General features: G+C 44.1%; 1 protein-coding gene across 3 annotated transcripts in view; it reads right to left on the reverse strand.

Moving 5' to 3' along the window:
- The window catches only part of kcnab2a (potassium voltage-gated channel subfamily A regulatory beta subunit 2a), a 134,755-nt gene that overhangs the window by 87,469 nt on the left and 26,975 nt on the right, over positions 1–20,311 (reverse strand). For 2 of the 3 annotated variants that reach the window (XM_029775181.1, XM_029775180.1), the window contains 2 exons: positions 8,507–8,673; positions 6,074–6,115 (listed from right to left, as the gene is read on the reverse strand). In XM_029775181.1, the coding sequence (XP_029631041.1) occupies positions 6,074–6,115; positions 8,507–8,580 (116 nt within the window). In that variant the 5' untranslated portion in view covers positions 8,581–8,673. The remainder of the gene's footprint in view (positions 1–6,073; positions 6,116–8,506; positions 8,674–20,311) is intronic. The other variant, XM_029775182.1, reaches the window with a different exon arrangement.

Here is a 20,311-nt window from a genome sequence, read left to right on the forward strand (position 1 = left end):
TTAAATAAAGATTAAGAAAAAAAAAGATGACGATCAGATCAAATTTTATGACCAATTTATGCAGAAGTCAAGGTAATTCCAAAGGGTTCACATACTTTTTCTTGCCACACGTATTTAGACCACTTGACCTTTTCTGGCACTAAAATAATACACCAAATGTAGGCAAAAAAATAAATGAATCGGGAACAGGAGTGGACAAACCGTCTGTAGTGTGCCATCTTTATCAGCATCATAAAATCTGAAAGTATTTCAACCAAATAAAATATGCATCCAAGGCAAACTGAACTCTTATCAGAAACATGTGTCATGTTTGCACGGCTTGCTACTTCCTTAGTCAAGCTGATGTCATTTGGACATTACGCACAGAAAATCTTTCCAGTTTTTTTTGAGTAATTGCATTTTCTCCCTGGTCCCTAAACGTCATTGTTCCCGAAAGAAGCAGAGATGACAGAAAACTTTACTGATGTCAACTAGATTAAAGCATTCAGTGTATTGATTTATGACATTCTGGTGAGCAAGTGTTTATTTAGTCTTCCAGGGCAGCATATGACAGAAGAAAGCTGTATGTATCTAATTATAGACAAGTTGACTAATAAATAGCCTACTAAAATGTCGCAAATTATAAGTAGAAACATTTCTAAAATCAGGCACAATAAATACTGCACCCCTGTAAAAAAAAATATTTAAAATAAATAGTGTCTGTAGCCTACAGTGTATTTTCTATACTAGCGGGTTTAGGTTGGGAGAGGGCCTCTGATTTACACTTTATCACATATACTCAGGCGGTTGCAGATGGGTTATTAGCAATTGCGGGTGGGTGCACAAATACCTGACCCGAAAGAGCCATGAGACCGTTTTTTTTTTGTTTTTTTTGTTGTTTTTTTTTACAATCAGCAATGCTGTAGGGAAAGCGCTGTGCTCAATCCTGTCACTAGTGGGCAGCAGTGTTGAAGGTATTGTAATAGACAATACTACTGCACACAGCTTATTTCCCTTTGATAATGCTATGCAGAATATACACTGAATGTACAAAACATTAAGAACACCTTCCTAATATTGAGTTGCACCCCCCCTTGCCCGCAGAACAGCCTCAATTCGTCAGGGCATGAACTCAAAAGCTTTGTCAATAGTGTTCCACAGGGATGCTGGCCCATGTTGACTCCAATGCTTCCCACAGTTGTGTCAAGTTGGCTGAATGTCGGACCATTCTTGATAAACACAGGAAACTGTTGAGCATGAAAAACCCAGTTGCAGTTGTATCCCGTTCAAAAAGGCACACATCTTTAGTCTTGCACATTCACCCTCTGAATGGCACACACACAATCCATGTCTCAATTGTCTTAAAAATCCTTCTTTAACCGGTCTCAACTTCACCTACACTGATTGAAGTGACATCAATAGCTGATCATAGCTTTCACCTGGTCAGTCTCATGGAAAGAGCATAATGTTTTGTACACTCAGTGTATGTCCTCAGTAACGAGACAGAAGACTAAACAGATCTTAAAATGGGCTAGCCTACAGATTATTGCATGATCTGACACTGATTACAGCATAACTTGAATTGTTATATCAAGCAACATATTTCACATGAAATGAAAAATTACAATTAGTCCAACAAATAGCTTAGCTAAAACACAGTAGAAAAATAGACAAACACCTTGGCAATTTTCAAAAGCCGATGTTCAGTAGTATGTCGGATTCTGACAGTCTTCGCTAGTGTGACAATTCAGCTCAGATTGAATACTTTATCCATAGCCTATAGCTAAACAAAAAGTGCCAGTAAAGCACCTGAAATGTTTCAAATTACAATTTTAAAACGTCCATCCTCGCTCTGGTGAAACCCTGAACAAGAACCTTACAAAGTGCAACTGAGGAAGTGTTCTTATGCCCATTTTGGACAAATTAGCACTTTTCAGGCTGGTAGTTGTCAGCCTGTCATCATTGCCTTTGTAGTGAAAAAAATAACATTTAGCTTTACAGCACCTGGGACTCAAGACATTTTACCCTGTAGATCTACAACGGAAGTCCGAAGACAAACTGCTATTGATCCCTAAAGTATATCGACTGATGCACACTTGAACAGCACTTTGTTTCTCTCCCAGTCTGCTGAAGGAAAGCTGTGGTATTAACCCTGCCACAAAGCACAGCCTCCATCTAATGTCCTGCTCAGCTTAGAATCAACTGAAAAAAAGCTACATAAAATCCTCAAGTCTATCCATGTTTGCCATCAAGGGCGTAGGTGTCTTTCAGTTCTCCAGCTTTCCCTGTCCTTCCAGGCCAGTGGACTCCACCGCCCATAGAGAAAGAGGGAGAGGGGTTCCAAGCCAGGCAGCATGCATCTGCTCCAAACTACACATACACTCATCCTGCTACCACCCCTCACACACAGTGCACTCAAACATATACAAGCAGTGGTCAATGGTCTTTGCTCAAACTCACCTGATGATTTCTAGGAGGCCGGCTCATGAGAGGGAGGTAAAGTGCCAGTCGGCTCTTATAAACACACTGCCTGCAGCGTTGCAGCGTGTCCGCCCAAACTGGGAGTGTCTTAAGTGTCTAAACCAATTAGTGGATGAGAAAGTGCCCTCCCACCACTCTGCCCTATACCACCATCACCACCCCCCTTCCCTGTTAGATCTCATGGAGGAAATCCATTTATGTCATTTAGTGCCTCGTCTTGCTTCTGCTAACATCAGCAAATAATATCAGGCCTGAATTATTCACAAAAGCTTTTGCGCTAAAAGCCTCTGTTGTTCCACAGGAAAGACTACCAAGAGCCAGTCAGAACATAATGAGTGTGTGTACGGTTAAGTACGTGCACATGTCTAGCAGTCATCATACATCTGGTAGGCCAGGCTACATGTCAGCCTATAACTGACATGTAAAAACAGCAAAATAAGTTATTCAAATACCCACACAAAAACACCCAGTCAGAAATCTTCTGCATTACATATTGAAAAGATAATAACTGGTCAGGTCAAGATCACTACACAGTACCTAGTCCATACATGTAGCCTAGTGGTTAGAGCGTTGGACTTGTAACCAAAAGGTTGCAAGATCGAATCCCTGAGCTGACAAGGTAAAAATCTGTCGTTCTGCCCCTGAACAAGGCAGTTAACCCACTGTTCCTAGGTCGTCATTGAAAATAAGAATTTGTTCTTAACAGACTTTACTAGTTAAATAAACGTAAAATAAAAAATATGGGGAGGAAAACCATGAGCCTTGTGCAAACCAAACAGTACGATGAATTATCAAATTCAAAGAGCCTGCGTTTGAAAAAGTTATTTCTCTCGATCAATACCAGAGTGACAGAGTAGCCAACATGAGAAGTTTGGGGTTGAGGGACAACCCTTGACAGGAAAACCCTCATTCCCCTGGACATAGTAAAAGGGTTAAGGAGGGTCAGAGCCGGAAATACTAAAAGCCTTGTGTAAAATCGTAAACATTAAATGGCCATCTCTTGACCGCAATACCACCGACCAGACAACATCACAGACTGAGATACAGTGCCTAGGGAAACTCTACACACCCCTTGCACAGCTGTCAGATTTTGCTGCCTTAAAATTAAATCTAAAAAGTGATTACATTGGATTGTGAATCAGATTCTACCAACTCTGCACAGCTCTTAGGTCAACATATCCATTGTTTTTGTGAAAATTGCTCAAGCTCAGTAAATTTAGTTGGGAATCATTGATGGACAGCTCTGATTTAAGCAAACTTAGTCAGCCATTCTGGGTTAGGTATTGAGAAGAATGGGGCAGGTTTTCCTCAAACTGTTTACCTGGGCTTTGCTCTGATATTTATTTTGATCCTGACAAACTCCCCAGTCCCTGCCGGTGACAAGCATTCCATAACATGATGCTATCAACACAATACTTGAAAATACAGAGGGTTTTACCAAATTGCATTCCCTTAACATTACTGGCCTGTATGACAAAGTGAAAAGGAAGCCTTTGTTTAAAAAAATATATATATTTTGAATTATCTGTCATGTTCACAACAAGGTCCTGAAATAATACTGCAAGACAACAAAAGCTTTTTGGTTTAAAACAAAAAAAAAACGGGGCAGAATCAAAAGTAAGTCAGTATCTGGTGTGGCCAACAGCAACATTAAGTTCTGCAGTGCATCTCCTCATGGACTGCACCAGATTTGCCAGTTCATGCTGTGAGATGTTACCCCACTCTTCCACCAAGGCACCTGCAAGTTCCCGGACATTTCTGGAGGGGGAATGACCCTAGCCCTCACCCTCTGATCCAACAGGTCCCAAACATGCTCAATGGGATTGAGATCTGGGCTCTTCACTGGCCATGGCAGAACACTGACATTCCTGTCTTGCAGGAAATCACGCACAGAATGAGCAGCATGGCTGGTGGCATTGTCATGCTGGAGGGTCATGTCAGGAGTAGCCTGCAGGAAGGGTACCACATGAGGGAGGAGGATGTCTTCCCTGTAACGCACAGCGTTGCGATTGCCTGCAATGACAAGCTCAATCCGATGATGCTGTGACACACCGCCCCAGACCATGACGGACTCTCCACCTCCAAATCGATCCTGCTCCAGAGTACAGGCCTCGGTGTAACGTTCATTCCTTCAACGATAACCGCAATTCCGAACATCACCCCTGGTGAGACAAAACCGCGACTCGTCAGTGAAGAGCACTTTTGCCAGTCCTGTCTGGTCCAGCAACGGTATGTTTGTGTACATAGGGACGTTGTTGCTGGTGATGTCTGGTGAGGACCTGCCTTACAACAGGCCTACAAGCCCTCAGTCCAGCCTCTCTCAGCCTATTGTGGACAGTCTGAGCACTGATGGAGGGATTGTGCGTTCCTGGTGTAACTCGGGCAGTTGTTGCCATCCTCTACCTGTCTCGCAGGTGTGATGTTCGGCTGTACCGATCCTGTGCAGGTGTTGTTACATGTGGTCTGCCACTGCGAGGACGATCAGCTGTCCGTCCTGTCACGCTGTCTTAGGCGTCTCACAGTACGGAAATGGCAATTTATTGCCCCGGCCACATCTGCAGTCCTCATGCCTCCTTGCAGCATGCCTAAGGCACGTTCACGCAGATGTACAGGGACCCTGGGCATCTTTCTTTTGGTGTTTTTCAGTCAGTAGAAAGGCCTCTTTAGTGTCCTAAGTTTTCATAACTGTGACCTTAATTGCCTACCGTAAGCTGTTAGGGTTCCACAGGTGCATGTTCATTAATTGTTTATGGTTCATTGAACAAGCATGGGAAACAGTGTTTAAACCCTTTACAATGAAGATCTGTTATCTTTGAAAGAAAGGGTCCTGAAAAGGGGACATTGTTTTGCTGAAAACTGCCTCGAAGTAACGACACCAGAAGAACTGTTCGTTGGGAGCCACACACACACACACACACACACACACACACACACACACACACAAATGTGCCATGCAACATACTCTCACATTACATCAGGTCAACACATTCCCGGAAAAATAACTGCCATGTCCATTTAGTGTACAATGATGAAATGATTGAAAAGTGGTAAGCTGCCCTTCCCATCACACTTCTAGCCAGTGTGTGAGACTGACAGAGTGAAGCAGTGATCGATCCTCTCTCTGTGCCAGGGCAGCAGCGGGACTCATTGCACTTAAAAAAGGACAGAAATGTGCAAGAGAAGGCTCGGAGATCAAAATCCGATAGAGAGCTCATTACCCTGCATACACAGCGTCAGTTTTTTTTATAACCAGATCAGCAGAATAAGGCTTCATCTCTCAGCCCATAAAACATGATGCCTCTCTGAAACAGCAAGAAGACTGACAACCCGGATACCACACTACTGGGCAGGGCCGAGTACAGTACAGTCATTTTTACATGAAACACTTTAATAACGATTTGAAAGTCTTTGGCAGTGCGCAATGCAGACTACAACATAGCATTTGAACAACACAATTGGGTGTCCAGCAGACTAAATCTGACTGCTAATTAGCCAAACGGTGACTAGAAAAAATAGCATCAGTGCAGAGGATGATTCAGACAGACAGAAGTATGAGGCAGCAGTCCGAGCCGTGTTCCACTGTAAACACAGACAGAGAGACAGAGAAGGGTACCTGTAGAACTGCAGCTGTCGTTTGGGGCTCCCATAGCGTGCGCTGAGGCCAGCGGAAGAGATTGAGAGCGAATAGGGAAGAGAGGAGGAGAGAGAGTACAGCTTAGATTAACATGTAGCAGAAGGGAGGAGGGAACAGCAAGCCACAAGAGAGAAAGGGGAACAACGTCGTAGAACACATGCAGCATGTGAGAGGAAAGCCTAGTTTCACAAGGAATAGTAAAACCTAGTGTATCACTGGACCCTGAATGTCATTCACTGACACTCAGACACCACACTAGAGGTGAGCACACACACACACACACGTCTTTACTGGTCCAACAGACCCGAAATTCCGAGATCCAACACGGGACCCGAGTCCTAAATTGACTTATCATCTCAAATCTGATAGAATTGCCACAGGTCTTGGGTATGTGTAATTAAAACTGATTTATTGACTGGACCCATCCTGTTAATTGAATGTGAGGTGATGAGAACTGCAGGAGCTTGTCATCAGTGTCAGCCAATTGACACTCAATAAAATGCATAGATTAGGTAGAGCTGAAACTTGTTCCGGCCGCTCACCTCTCGTGTGCCTGCTGGTGAGGAGACCGAGAGAACGCGTGAGAGGAGCCTTGGCTACTGTTGATTGCGAAGATGGAGGCCTTTTTCATTGAAGCAAAATTAAAGTTAAGAAATTGAAGTAAAATAACCATGAATAAAAGGTTAAACCAAGTAGGCAGAGATGTAAAAATAACCTTAAACTAAACCGCAATATTATAAGCTGTTCATATATTCTCTATAAACACTAGCGTGAGTTACTTTTGATATTACCCTAATCAAGCTTTAGTTACTGCAGGCCTATGAAGGCAGTGCGCACCGGCAGTTGAAGTTGAGGAAGAACGTTTTAGGCCTACCAGAGTAAGGCCAGCTCCTTTAAATCTAACATTATAATGCTCATCTTTATCAAAAATATTCTGAGCGAAAATGTTGGAATTAGCCTCCTTCTGTAGGCTACGCCTATACACTACGTGTACAAAACAATAGGAACACCTGCTGTTTCCATGACAGACTGATGAGGTGAAAGCTATGATCCTTATTGATGTCACTTGTTAAATCCACTTCAAGTTAGTGTAGATGAAGGGGAGGTGACAGGTTAAAGAAGGATTTTTAAACTTTGAGACATGGATTGTGTATGTGCCATTCAGAAGGTGAATGGGCAAGACAAAATATGTAAGTGCCTTTGAAGAGAGTATGTAGTAGATACCAGTTTGAGTGTGTCAAGAACTGCAACACTGCTGGGTTTATCACGCTCAACAGTTTCCCGTGTGTATCTAGAATGGTCCACCACCCAAAGGACATCCAGCCAACTTGACACAACTGTGGGAAACATTGGAGTCAACATGAGCCAACATCCCTGTGGAATGCTATCGACACCTTGTAGAATCCATGCTCTGACGAATTGAGGCTGTTCTGAGGGCAAAAGCAGGTGCAACTCAATATTAGGAAGATGTTGCTAATGTTTTGTACATTCAATGTATCTGACAAGGACAAAGAAATGCATTTTGGTGTTGGAACATGCTGCCGATCATTCTTTCAGCTTAAGTTTCTTTCTTTATATTTCTATATTTTGTATTATCGTCATACAGTGGAGTGGACGTCAAGGCCTATAGGCCTTTATGCACGCAATGCCCTGATGCATTTAACACTCAAATCTACGACAGCTAAACTGAGGTGGACAATTGTTTTAGGAAAGCAAAAAAAATTAAAATAATATGCTGCACATAGAAAGACCAGAAATGGGACAAGTAACACTAAGAAAAATTGTTCTCTGGCACCACAACCTGGTAGCATGTGGAACAGCAGGAAAGGGGATGTGCTAGAACAGAAATGAGTGTTTCCACTACAAACAGAAGGACTGGATGCCACACGACTGCTTGCTGTGAGAATCCTGAATAGAATGGAAGTGGCATGAAGTATGGACAAATGTTTTTTTTTTTTTAATCAGGCTTGACAAATGAACTGCATGCACCATCAGACCACAATGTGTGTGTGTGTGTGTTTGGCCATGTCCCAAATCTGTCCTGCCTACTACTTACAAAACTAATATTTAGAATGTAATGTTTAGTAAAAACGTATGCAGTAAGCAAAAAAATAGCAACAGAGGATTTATCGTTTGTTTCCCGCCATTCGCAAATTTGTTGAGTGCCTCCCCTATTCTGATTATCAACGGTGTTCAAACATGTGGGTGTGAAAAGACAATTCTCTTCCTGAATAGCGTGCAGCAAATTCAACAAGATGAAAAGCAAAAATGAGTATGGTTTAAATGCAAGGATGTTATACAAAAATTCTCAAAACGTCACATACTATAAAATATTTTTGCATACCCAAAAAGCCTACTATTTAGAATGCAAGTATGGGTATTCAGACAGTCTGTACGTATCTGTGGACTTACTTGTAGATCATGCCCGGCGAGCCAGTTTGTCGGGAGAGGCGGGCAGGTGAGTCTGTGGTAGATTCAGGATACATGGAGGCGGGAGGGTGGGGATGTGGCCAGTCTGCAGAAGGGGTCTCTCTCTCTCACCGGGACAACAGGGGACTGTCTCTCACCAAACTGAGCTTCTGGAGGGGACAGAGCAAACACAGTCAGTCTGTATACTGTCTGGATGGTTATAGTGATCAGGAGGAAGACAACATATACATTACTAATTCATTTGTTTTTGTCAAATAGTCATTTCAGAGATCATAGAACGTCACTACTATTCACCAGTCACTAGATGGCACCATTTCCTCAGTTACCACAGGCAGCAGCTTAAACACATATCAGACCAATAAGCCTTCTCTGGGCTGTAACTGGGGATGTTAACTCTTTCATTTTGCAATCTACGGGAAAAAAAATGTTGCCCAGTCAGACCTATGGTCTCTGCAGCCACATGATGTCAAAGCCCTGTACTACAACATCCTTATACACACACACACACACACATTTACAAAGTCATGGACGTCCTCATACCTCACCATCCTGCCCTTACTGTGTGTACACGCTCAGAGCGACTAGTTTCTATGAATAATTCAACAGTTCTCACCCAAGAGCAGCACTGCTGAAGTAAGGGGCTATAACAGGAGAGGAGAGCTGGGGGGCGAGGGAAGGAGGCAACTGTTGGTTTCGTTTTTCTGTGCTCCGTTTTATTTACATAACAAATAAGGAACACTCAAAATGTGCACTTATAAATCATAACAATTTTTATCAAAATACAGCTGTAGACAAGTCAAAGATCAAACATCACATATACAACTGATGTCGCTCATGAGTTCTGCCCCATAGAAAAAGTCCTAAATTATTTTATTAAGCCCGATGTCCAGCCCCAGTGATGTCACTGCATACATCATTACCTGCTACTCCTTAGACCAAGCCCATGCATACACAGCTATACAAACTTGCAAGAGAGATACAATAGTTCCAGTGTTTTCTAAAACCTCAGCAGTAAATGTCCACTTCCCCAAGTTGATTTATAGAGGTATGTCTGACTAGCCTCGTATCTCTTCCACTCCCCTGCAGGGTTCTGTGTTTATCTTTCAAGTGCTTTCTCACAGACCCCATGCAATAATTCACATTTCTCACACCATTTCTTCATAAGAGGCAAAGACTTAGAAAAGACTGTGGAACAATTTTAAAACCTTATAATGAATGATAAGTTAATCTATAGTCTAGGACCCAATAAATGTAGAGGAGTCCCATAGCCCCTCCCCTTCCATTAATACAGCATAATCAATTATTATAATACATCAAACATTTGGTGCAGCCCCTATCATGACCCCATCAGGACTAGAGGCCCTGGTGAAAAAAAAAAAAAAAAAAAATCACAACTACATTAAGCTATCTACTGTACTCTGTGTTCCATGTGCAGGAGTAGAGACCGAGGTCTTTTACCGGCATCTTAGCCTGAGCAGCCTCTATTTCACTAAACATTGAAATCATGTGTGCGAGCCAGCCGTGAGTAGTCGCTGGTCTGCTGATAATGATGACATGAAGGTGACTTTCTCCTCACACCAATCACAGAAAATAAGGTGTCCCCTTTTCAAAGACTAATTTAGCGCTCGCTGGCCTCACCACTTCAATCATGCCAGGCAGGACGGAACAAAAGCCCCTGCCAGGTCCCTTCTCCTACAAGGTGATGATGGCATCATGATGACTAGATGAAGATGGGCTGTGTTGTAGATCTAAACAGACTCGGAGGGGATTCTGGAGGACTCCACCTGGCTCGAGAGACATTCATTAAAAATAACAAAAATAAGAAATAAATCTATCTACTGTCACCGACTCCCTGATCACTAACAGAGGACGCAGCAGCTGTCATGTTGGATTTGGGGGCCCTTCCTTTAAGAGGCTGCATGGTTTCGTCGTACCAGACAACACCGTATTCTCGAACGGCTGGAGCCAAGGCTAAAGTGTTAGTAAATGGCATTTAGCCTATCCTGAAGTTCAGACCTACAGTCGCAAACAGTTAAGTGTTACACCCTCAGCACACCCCAGAAAAGTTAGGCTAGCCTGAGTGTTTTTTCCCTTTGCCTTGACAGTTTACTATTGGTGCATCAAAGTCCTCTGTGTGTGGTAGAAGCATATACACTAGATGGCTGTGCTGCAGTAGGAAAGAGAGAGATGCTTACTGCAGCACTGCGGTACAGACTCGTCCTGGCAGCACATCACAGTTGGAGAGTTGAGCTCAGATTTACTGCTCTAATGGGCCAAGGTGCACTCTGCAGATTAAAACTGCATGCAGGGAGACAGAGGTGCACGACAGACCCTTATCGGATCAGAACCACCCTCTGGCCCGACACATCAGGAAGGCAGACTAAAGGACAGAAGTCGTGTGAAGGAGGAGGACAGCCCAACGAGACAGGGTGGGGATGGATTTAAGTAGAGAGGTTGGAATAAAGACAACAAATAGAACAAATGCCTTAGTATTGCCTGTTTAGTGTTTAGCCAGTCTTACATACTGGAACCTACATAATGCTACCTTCATTCCTGTCCAACAAAAGGCAACATGGAGTCACCAAAGGCAACCGATTATGCTTTTCCATAGGCTCCAGCCAACCACACCTACACCCAGCCTGAGAGAGATTCCTCTTGAGACGGGGCTTATATAAGTAGGCAGCAGAGCAGTCCTGGCCTGGAATGTACAGTAGAGTGTTAGCAGCAGGAAACACACATGGATGCCAACAGATGGCACTGGAAGAGAGGACAGACGAGGACTGCCAGGGGTGTCCTGCAGCAGGAGAACGGCCAGACAGACAGGTAAATAATAATACTGAAGAGATGGATCTAAATAAAGGCCAGAAGGAGAATCAGAGGATCCCAAAACGGCTATATTCATGTCATGGTTCTCATAATTATTTGATAAATTATGAGAAGTTGTCTTTGTCACTGCATCCTAGTCTCATCATCATCAGCAGACAGATGAGCTGTAACAGGCACGGCTGTGTGAAAATGGCCTCCTTTTTCTTACATTGCGGAGAGCCCTTGATTACAGAAGCAGCACAGGTCAGTCGCTGCCAGAGAAAAAAATAAATTTGCATAAGTAGCCTATTTTTGCAGCAAACATCTGACACCAATCATCTGCTCCCTGTTTGGAGTTAAAAGCACATCCATGAGCCTCACTGTCAGGCACCATTAATGGAGGCCTACATTCAGGATAGCAACTGTTTAGATCAATTAAACCATACAAAACAAAGAGTTTGGAAAATGATCTTCAATATGGCATCATGAATGGATCAAAGGGAACACTTCATGTTGCTAGCATCTACTTCAGCTTTGCTGCTTAGCATAAACTCCATAATGGTTTGGCTTCATAACCACCATGCCATACAGCACAGAGGTCTGAAGAACGATCATAATGTCCTGTAAACGATCTCCAGTGGTAAAGCCTATGTGCTGCCTGTGTGATGAACAGTCACAGGCCTGGCCGTGACAACTCACCAATCCTCAGCACCTCATTCTGCTTCTGTGATGGGCTATTGGCAAATCGCTCACATGTAACGTGTTAGTTACAACACGCAAACCACCACATGCCATTTGTACTGTGCAAGATTGCTCACACACTTTTCTTGGGGCTGGGAATTGCCAGAGACCTCAAAATATATATCATGATATCGTATTGCGATTCGATACTGTGATTTGATGTTGCAAACATTGATCACTATAGGTCTGCTGCAGAAGGACAAGAGACAGCCATGAAAAAACACGTTTTATTAGTGATGGATTTTTTTTTTTTTTTTTAAGTGCTTAACACAAATTGGCTCCCTTTTTTAAAAACAGTTACATAATCAGGTTATTATTTACGATATATCATTCATTCTTTTGACAAAAGCACAATATTGTTTTCACACTAATTGGCTGGACATATACCAACAACGCCAGTATTTATCCATTATAGCTCTTTTTAAATAGTGAGCCAAACTCGTTTTCTCATGTCTCGTCCCTCTGCAGCAGACATACGCTGAGCAATATGTTTGGAACATCGAATTGCAATAAAATCACAGTATCGAATCGCAACAAATATAGAAGAATCGTGAGAATCGCAATACACAGCAGTCTCAACTCAATCGCTGGTTGAAAACGGTTTTCTGCCCCTCCCAAAAGATAGAATTTGTAGATAATTGGCCCTCTTTCTGAGACTCACCCACAAACAGGACCAAGCCTGGCCTGTTGAGGAGTGACGGACTCCATCCAAGCTGGAGGTGTGCTCTCATCTTATCTACGAACATAGACAGGGCTCTAACTCCTCTAGCTCCACAATGAAATAGGGTACAGGCCAGGCAGCAGGCTGTTAGCCAGCCTGCCAGCTTAGTGGCGTCTGCCACTAGCAGTCAGTGTAGTCAGCTCAGCTATCCCCATTGAGACCGTGTCTGTGCCTTGACCTAGGTTGGGCAAAATTAAAGATGGCGGTGTTCGCCTTAGAAATCTCACGAGAATAAAGACCTCCTCCATTCATGTCATTATTGAAAGAGATTGTGATACCTCACATCTCAAAATAGGGCTACTTAATGTTAGATCCCTCACTTCCAAGGCAGTTATAGTCAATGAACTAATCACTGATCATAATCTTGATGTGATTGGCCTGACTGAAACATGGCTTAAGCCTGATGAATTTGCTGTGTTAAATGAGGCCTATCCATATCCCCCGCGCATCCCGCAAAGGCGGAGGTGTTGCTAACATTTACGATAGCAAATTTCAATAATTTCTTTTTTTAAAAACACGACGTCGTCTTTTGAACTTCTAGTCATGAAATCTATGCAGCCTACTCAATCACTTTTTATAGCTACTGTTTACAGGCCTCCTGGGCCATATGCAGCGTTCCTCACTGAGTTCCCTGAATTCCTATCGGACCTTGTAGTCATCGCAGATAATATTCTAATTTTTGGTGACTTTAATATTCACATGGAAAAGTCCACAGACCCACTCCAAAAGGCTTTCGGAGCCATCATGTCTCTGGACCTACTCACTGCCACAGTCATACTCTGGATCTAGTTCTGTCCAATGGAATAAATGTTGTGGATCTTAAATGTTTTTCCTCATAATCCTGGACTATCGGACCACCATTTTATTACGTTTGCAATCGCAACAAATAATCTGCTCAGACCCCAACCAAGGAGCATTAAAAGTCGTGCTATAAATTCTCAGACAACCCAAAGATTCCTTGACGCCCTTCCAGACTCCCTCTGCCTGCACAAGGATGTCAGAGGACAAAAATCAGTTAACCACCTAACTGAGGAACTCAATTGAACCTTGCGCAATACCCTAGATGCAGTTGCACCCCTAAAAACATTTGTCATAAGAAACTAGCTCCCTGGTATACAGAAAATACACAAGCTCTGAAGCAAGCTTCCAGAAAATTGGAACGGAAATGGCGCCACACCAAACTGGATGTCTTCCGACTAGCTTGGAAAGACAGTACCGTGCAGTATCGAAAAGCCCTCACTGTTGCTCGATCATCCTATTTTTCCAACTTAATTGAGGAAAATAAGAACAATCCAAAATTTATTTTTGATACTGTCGCAAAGCTAACTAAAAAGCAGCATTCCCCAAGAGAGGATGGCTTTCACTTCAGCAGTAATGAATTCATGAACTTCTTTGAGGAAAAGATCGTGATCATTAGAAAGCAAATGACGGACTCCTCTTTAAATCTGCGTATTCCTCCAAAGCTCCGTTGTCCTGAGTCTGTACAACTCTGCCAGGACCTAGGAACAAGGGAGACACTAAAGTGTTTTAGTACTACATCTCTTGACACAATGACAAAAATAATCATGGCTGCATACTGGACCCTATCCCAACTAAACTACTGAAAGAGCTGCTTCCTGTGCTTGGCCCTCCTATGTTGAACATAATAAACGTCTCTCTATCCACCGGATGTGTACCAAACTCATTAAAAAGTGGCAGTAATAAAGCCTCTCTTGAAAAAGCCAAATATTGACCTAGAATTTTTTATTTTTTAAACTAAAAATCGGCCTATATCGAATCTTCCATTCCTCTCAAAAAAAAATGAAAAAAGCTGTTGCGCAGCAACTCACTGCCTTCCTGAAGACAAACAATGTATACGAAACACTTCAGTCTGGTTTTAGACCCCATCATAGCACTGAGACTGCACTTGTGAAGGTGGTAAATTACCTTTTGATGTCAGACCGAGGCTCTGCATCTGTCCTCGTGCTCCTAGATCTTAGTGCTGCTTTTGATACCGTCGATCACCACATTGTTTTGGAGAGATTGGAAACCCAAATTGGTCTACATAAACAAGTTCTGGCCTGGTTTAGATCTTATCTGTCAGAAAGATATCAGTTTGTCTCGGTGAATGGTTTGTCCTCTGACAAATCAACTGTAAATTTCGATGTTCCTCAGGGTTCCGTTTTAGGACCACTATTGTTTTCACTATATATTTTACCTCTTGGGGATGTCATTCGAAAACATAATGTTAAATTTCACTGCTATGCGGATGACACACAGCTGTACATTTCAATGAAACATGGTGAAGCCCCAAAATTGCCCTCGCTAGAAGCCTGTGTTTCAGACATAAGGAAGTGGATGGCTGCAAACGTTCTACTTGGACAAAACAGATGCTTATTCTAGGTCCCAAGAAACAGAGATCTTCTGTTGAATCTGACAATTAATCTGGATGGTTGTACAGTCGTCTCAAATAAAACTGAAGGACCTCGGCATTACTCTGGACCCTGATCTCTTTTGAAGAACATATCAAGACTGTTTCAAGGACAGCTTTTTCCATCTACGTAACATCGCAAAAATCTGAAACTTTGTCCAAAAATGATGCAGAAAAATTAATCCATGCTTTTGTTACTTCCAGGTTGGACTACTGCAATGCTCTACTTTCCGGCTACCCGGATAAAGTACTAAATAAACTTCAGTTGGTGTTAAATACGGCTGCTAGAATCCTGACTAGAACCAAAAAAACGTGATCATATTACTCCAGTGCTAGCCTCCCTACACTGGCTTCCTGTTAAGGCAAGGGCTGATTAAGGTTTTACTGCTAACCTACAAAGCATTACATGGGCTTGCTCCTACCCATCTTTCCGATTTGGTCCTGCCATACATACCTACACGTACGCTACGGTCACAAGACGCGGGCCTCCTAATTGTCCCTAGAATTTCTAAGCAAACAGCTGGAGGCAGGGCTTTCTCCTATAGAGCTCCATTTTTATGGAATGGTCTGCCTACCCATGTGAGAGACGCAGACTCAGTCTCAACCTTTAAGTCTTTTCTGAAGACTCATCTCTTCAGTAGGTCCTATGATTAAGTGTAGTCTGGCCCAGGGGTGTGAAGGTGAACGGAAAGGCTGGAGCAACGAACCGCCCTTGCCGTCTCTGCCTGGCCGGTTCCCCTCTCTCCACTGGGATTCTCTGCCTCTAACCCTATTCCGGGGAGTCACTGGCTTAGTGGTGTTCTTCCATGCCGTCCCTGGGGGGGGGGGGGGGGGTCACTTGAGTGGGTTGAGTCACTGACGTGGTCTTCCTGTCTGGGATGCCCCCCCCCCCCCTTGGGTTGTGCCGTGGCGGAGATCTTTGTGGGCTATACTCGGCCTTGTCTCAGGATGGTAAGTTGGTGGTTGGAGATATCCCTCCAGTGGTGTGGGGGCTGTGCTTTGGCAAAGTGGGTGGGGTTTTATCCTGCCTGTTTGGCCCTGTCCGGGGGTTTCATCGGATGGGGCCACAGTGTCTCCTGACCCCTCCTGTCTCAGCCTCCAGTATTTATGCTGCAGTAGTTTGTGTCGGGGGGCTAGGGTCAGTCTGTTACATCTGGAGTATCGCTGTCCCCAGTCCACCTGGCCGTGCTGCTGCTCCAGTTTCAACTGTTCTGCCTGCGGCTATGGAACCCTGACCTGTTCACCGGACGTGCTACCTGTCCCAGATCTGCTGTCCCAGACCTGCTGGAACCCTGACCTGTTCCAGACCTGCTGTTTTCAACTCTAGAGACAGCAGGAGCGGTAGAGATACTCTCAAAGATCGGCTATGAAAAAGCCAACTGACACTTACTCGAGTTGCTGACTTGTTGCACCCTCGACAACTACTATGATTATTATTATTTGACCATGCTGGTCATTTATGAACATTGGAACATCTTGGCCATGTGCGGTTATAATCTCCACCCGGCACAGCCAGAAGAGGACTGGCCACCCCTCATAGCCTGGTTCCTCTAGGTTTCTTCCTAGGTTTTGGCCTTTCTAGGGAGTTTTTCCTAGCCACCGTGCTTCTACACCTGCATTGCTTGCTGTTTGGGGTTTTAGGCTGGGTTTCTGTACAGCACTTTGAGATATCAGCCGATGTAAGAAGGGCTATATAAATACATTTGATATGTCGTATTGGGAGGTCCCTGGCAATTCCCAGCCCTAGTGGCTAGTGAGAGCTGCTTTCTCCATTGGTTATGGAGCTGTACTAAAATGTATGGCTAACTTCAGGCTGTAACATGTTATAAATAAGGCGCGTCCATGCCAGCACAGCAGGAGACAGCTACTGTAGCAGCATCACACAGCAGAGACAGCTACTGTAGCAGCATCACACAGCAGAGACAGCTACTGTAGCTGCATCACACAGCTACTGTAGCAGCATCACACAGCAGAGACAGCTACTGTAGCAGCATCACACAGCAGAGCAGACTGCAGCAATGGGAAACCCCTCTTATCTCTTTGGGTCCAACCCACCAACCGTTCTCCCTCTCACCAAACCAAAGGGACAGAGGTGCGATATTAGATAGTGTTCCATAGTGTGATCGGCGTGTGATCGGTCACTGTGCAGGGGACAGAGGGGAGTAATGTGGTTAAGGGACTGTAACCTTGTTTCCCCTCAGAGGCATCCACCTACCTAGCCACCACCTCCTACTCAACTCATTTAAGTCCATAGGTTGGCAACATGGTGTCTTTCATTTCAAACTGCTTTTGACTTCATTCTTACTTCTCGCACACACACACACACACACACACACACACCTTATGGTACCACCAACTACCACATACTGCAGCAAGGGAGAGAGGGCAGAGCAGAGGAGACAGACTGAAGATATAAGATCTCTGCATACGTGCGCAAATCGCACAGTCAGAGGTGACATAAAAATATCTCCTGTAAACAGATATGGTGGAGCGCAGCAGATCAATCAGATGGAAATCTGAAGAGCCCAGCGGAGAGGACAATGATATAGCAGTGAATGAGCATACATGGTTTCTCTCAACAACAACAAAACACTGACTATAATTCCTAAGATTAAACCTGTATCAGACTATATTACATACACTTCTGCAAATCAGACCCCTGACATTACATACCCCATTTTTATTCTAGCCAGAGGACACAGAGATTTGAGCTGAGCAAACAATGACTAATGAAATGGAACACTGACAACCCGGGGGGGGGGGGGGGGGGGTGATGTCAGGGGGAGAAGGTGATTGTAAAAGCCCTTGTTGTTTAGTGCCAGAGAGCTGTGGTTTCTGGGCTGGTCCTGTGCCCATAGGGCTGGGCACACAGTGCCACTGCCCTGTTATAAGAACCTGAGCACCTCAGGCCAAAAAAACTTGGGAGAGGTGGAGAGTGGTTCTGACATTCAGGACAGCGTTATTGTTTAACTTGTCTGCTGGTTGGTTTTAGCTTTTGTGAAGTGAGCGAGGGATCCCTGTGAGAGCAGAGAGAGTCACTGCGGCAGATAACGAGGCGCTCAAAAGAAACACACCTTCTGTTCTACACCGTCGTCTTAGAAACACAGCCCTCCTAAATTATTCACACAGCAGCAGCTCTTTATACATCTTTGTCCTGTTGTTATCCTCAACTCTGCATAAGCCTGGCGCTGCCAGTGAGGAGGGAGGGATAGAATATTCTTCCCTCAGGTTGCTAGTACTTCACCACAACCACTGATGGATGCCATTGTTAACAGAGGTGGGGGAAAGCAGAATGGCTGCAGATTTCATTAGGAATTCTGGACCAACGCAGCCAGTGCCCGGGCAGTTCAGACCGACGGAACCAAGCTCTCCCAGGAGATAGATACAGCCTGCGGCGACTGGCCAACACACACCTAGTGAGGGGAACAGTCCAGGGGGGAAACAGGAGGAGAAAGATACAAAAATTAAATGGGAGAGAGAATGTTTTTTTTTTTTTTTTTTTAACTGCAGTTGAGGGGAGCTTGCCTGCCCAGTCAGCTGTTCTGTGTAGGGATGAGAGAGCAGCGTGGTCTGGAGGGAGGCCCAAACACACAGGCAGGCTAGAGCCATGCATCTCTCCCTCCTGTGTGTCTCCTGGGCACGCCTCACCTCTCTACTCCCTCTGGGCTCCATGAGTCACTACAGTCCCACTCAGTCTCCTGGTGGCCAGAGATCCACAGTTCAGTACACCAACATACATATTAACATCTAAAACACATGTGATGGGGGGGTTATACATATCAGGATATTCTCTTTGAAGACAAATGGAAAATGACAATATTCATTTTGCACTAGTTGGCTGTACTTGCACTAAAAGTCCAGTATGTATTTTTCCCATTGCTTGTTCTCCATCTTTTTAAATAGGGAGCCAATTTGTTTTCAGCACTTTTGTTTCCATGACTGATCAGAAATGGTTCTCATCCCTCTGCAGCAGACATATGCTGAGCAATATGTTTGGAACATAGAATGGCAATAAAAATCACAGTATTGAATCTCAATACACACAAATTGTGAGTCGGAATACATATCGTATCGTGAGGTCATTGGCAATTCCCAGCTCTAAATTGTAGTATGTACACTGAACAAAAACATAAGTGTTAGTCCCATGAGCTGAAATAAAAGAACAGACATTTTCAATAAGCACAAATCCATATTTCTCTCAAATGTTTAGCACAAATTTGTTTACATCCCTGTTGGTGACCATTTCTCCTTTGCCAAGATAATCCATCCACCTGACAGGTGAGGCAAATCAAGAAGCTGATCAAACAGCATGATAATTACTCAGGTGCACGTTATGCTTGGGACAATAAAAGGCCACTGGAAAACGTGCAATTTTGTCATCACAAAACAATGTCACAGATGTCTCAAGTCGAGGGAGCGTGCAATTTGCATGCTGACTGCAGGAAAGTCCAACAGAGCTGTTGCCAGAGAATGGAATGTTAATTTCTCTACAATAAGCTGCCTCAAGTCATTTTAGAGCCAGCCGCAGACCACGTGCATGGCATCGTGCGGGCGAGAGGTGTGCTGATGTCAACGTTGTGAACAGAGGCCCATGGTGGCGGTGGGGTTATGGTATAGGCAGGCATAAGCTATGGACATCGAACACAATTGCGTTTTATCGTTGGCAATTTGAATACACAGAGATACCGTGACGAGATCCTGAGGCTCATTGTCATGCCATTCATTCGCCACCAGCACCTCATGTTTCTCCATGATAATGCACGGCCCCATGTTGCAAGGATCTGTACACAATTCCTAAAAGCTGAAAATGTCCCAGTTTTTCCATAGCCTGCCTACTCAGACATGTCACCCATTGAGTATGTTTGGGATGCTCTGGGTTGACTTGTACGAAAGCGCATTCCAGTTCCCGCCAACATCCAGCAACTTCACACAGCCATTAAAGAGTAGTGGGACAACATTAAACAGCCCCCAATCAACAGCCTGATCAACTCTATGCGAAGGAGACGTTGCGCCGCATGAGGCAAATGGTTGTCACACCAGATACTGACTGGTTTTCTGATCCACACCCCTACCTTTTTTTAAGGCCATCTGACCAACAGATGCATATCTG

Source organism: Salmo trutta, chromosome 14, assembly GCF_901001165.1.
Source record: "Salmo trutta chromosome 14, fSalTru1.1, whole genome shotgun sequence".
Taxonomy (NCBI): Eukaryota; Metazoa; Chordata; class Actinopteri; order Salmoniformes; family Salmonidae; genus Salmo; species Salmo trutta.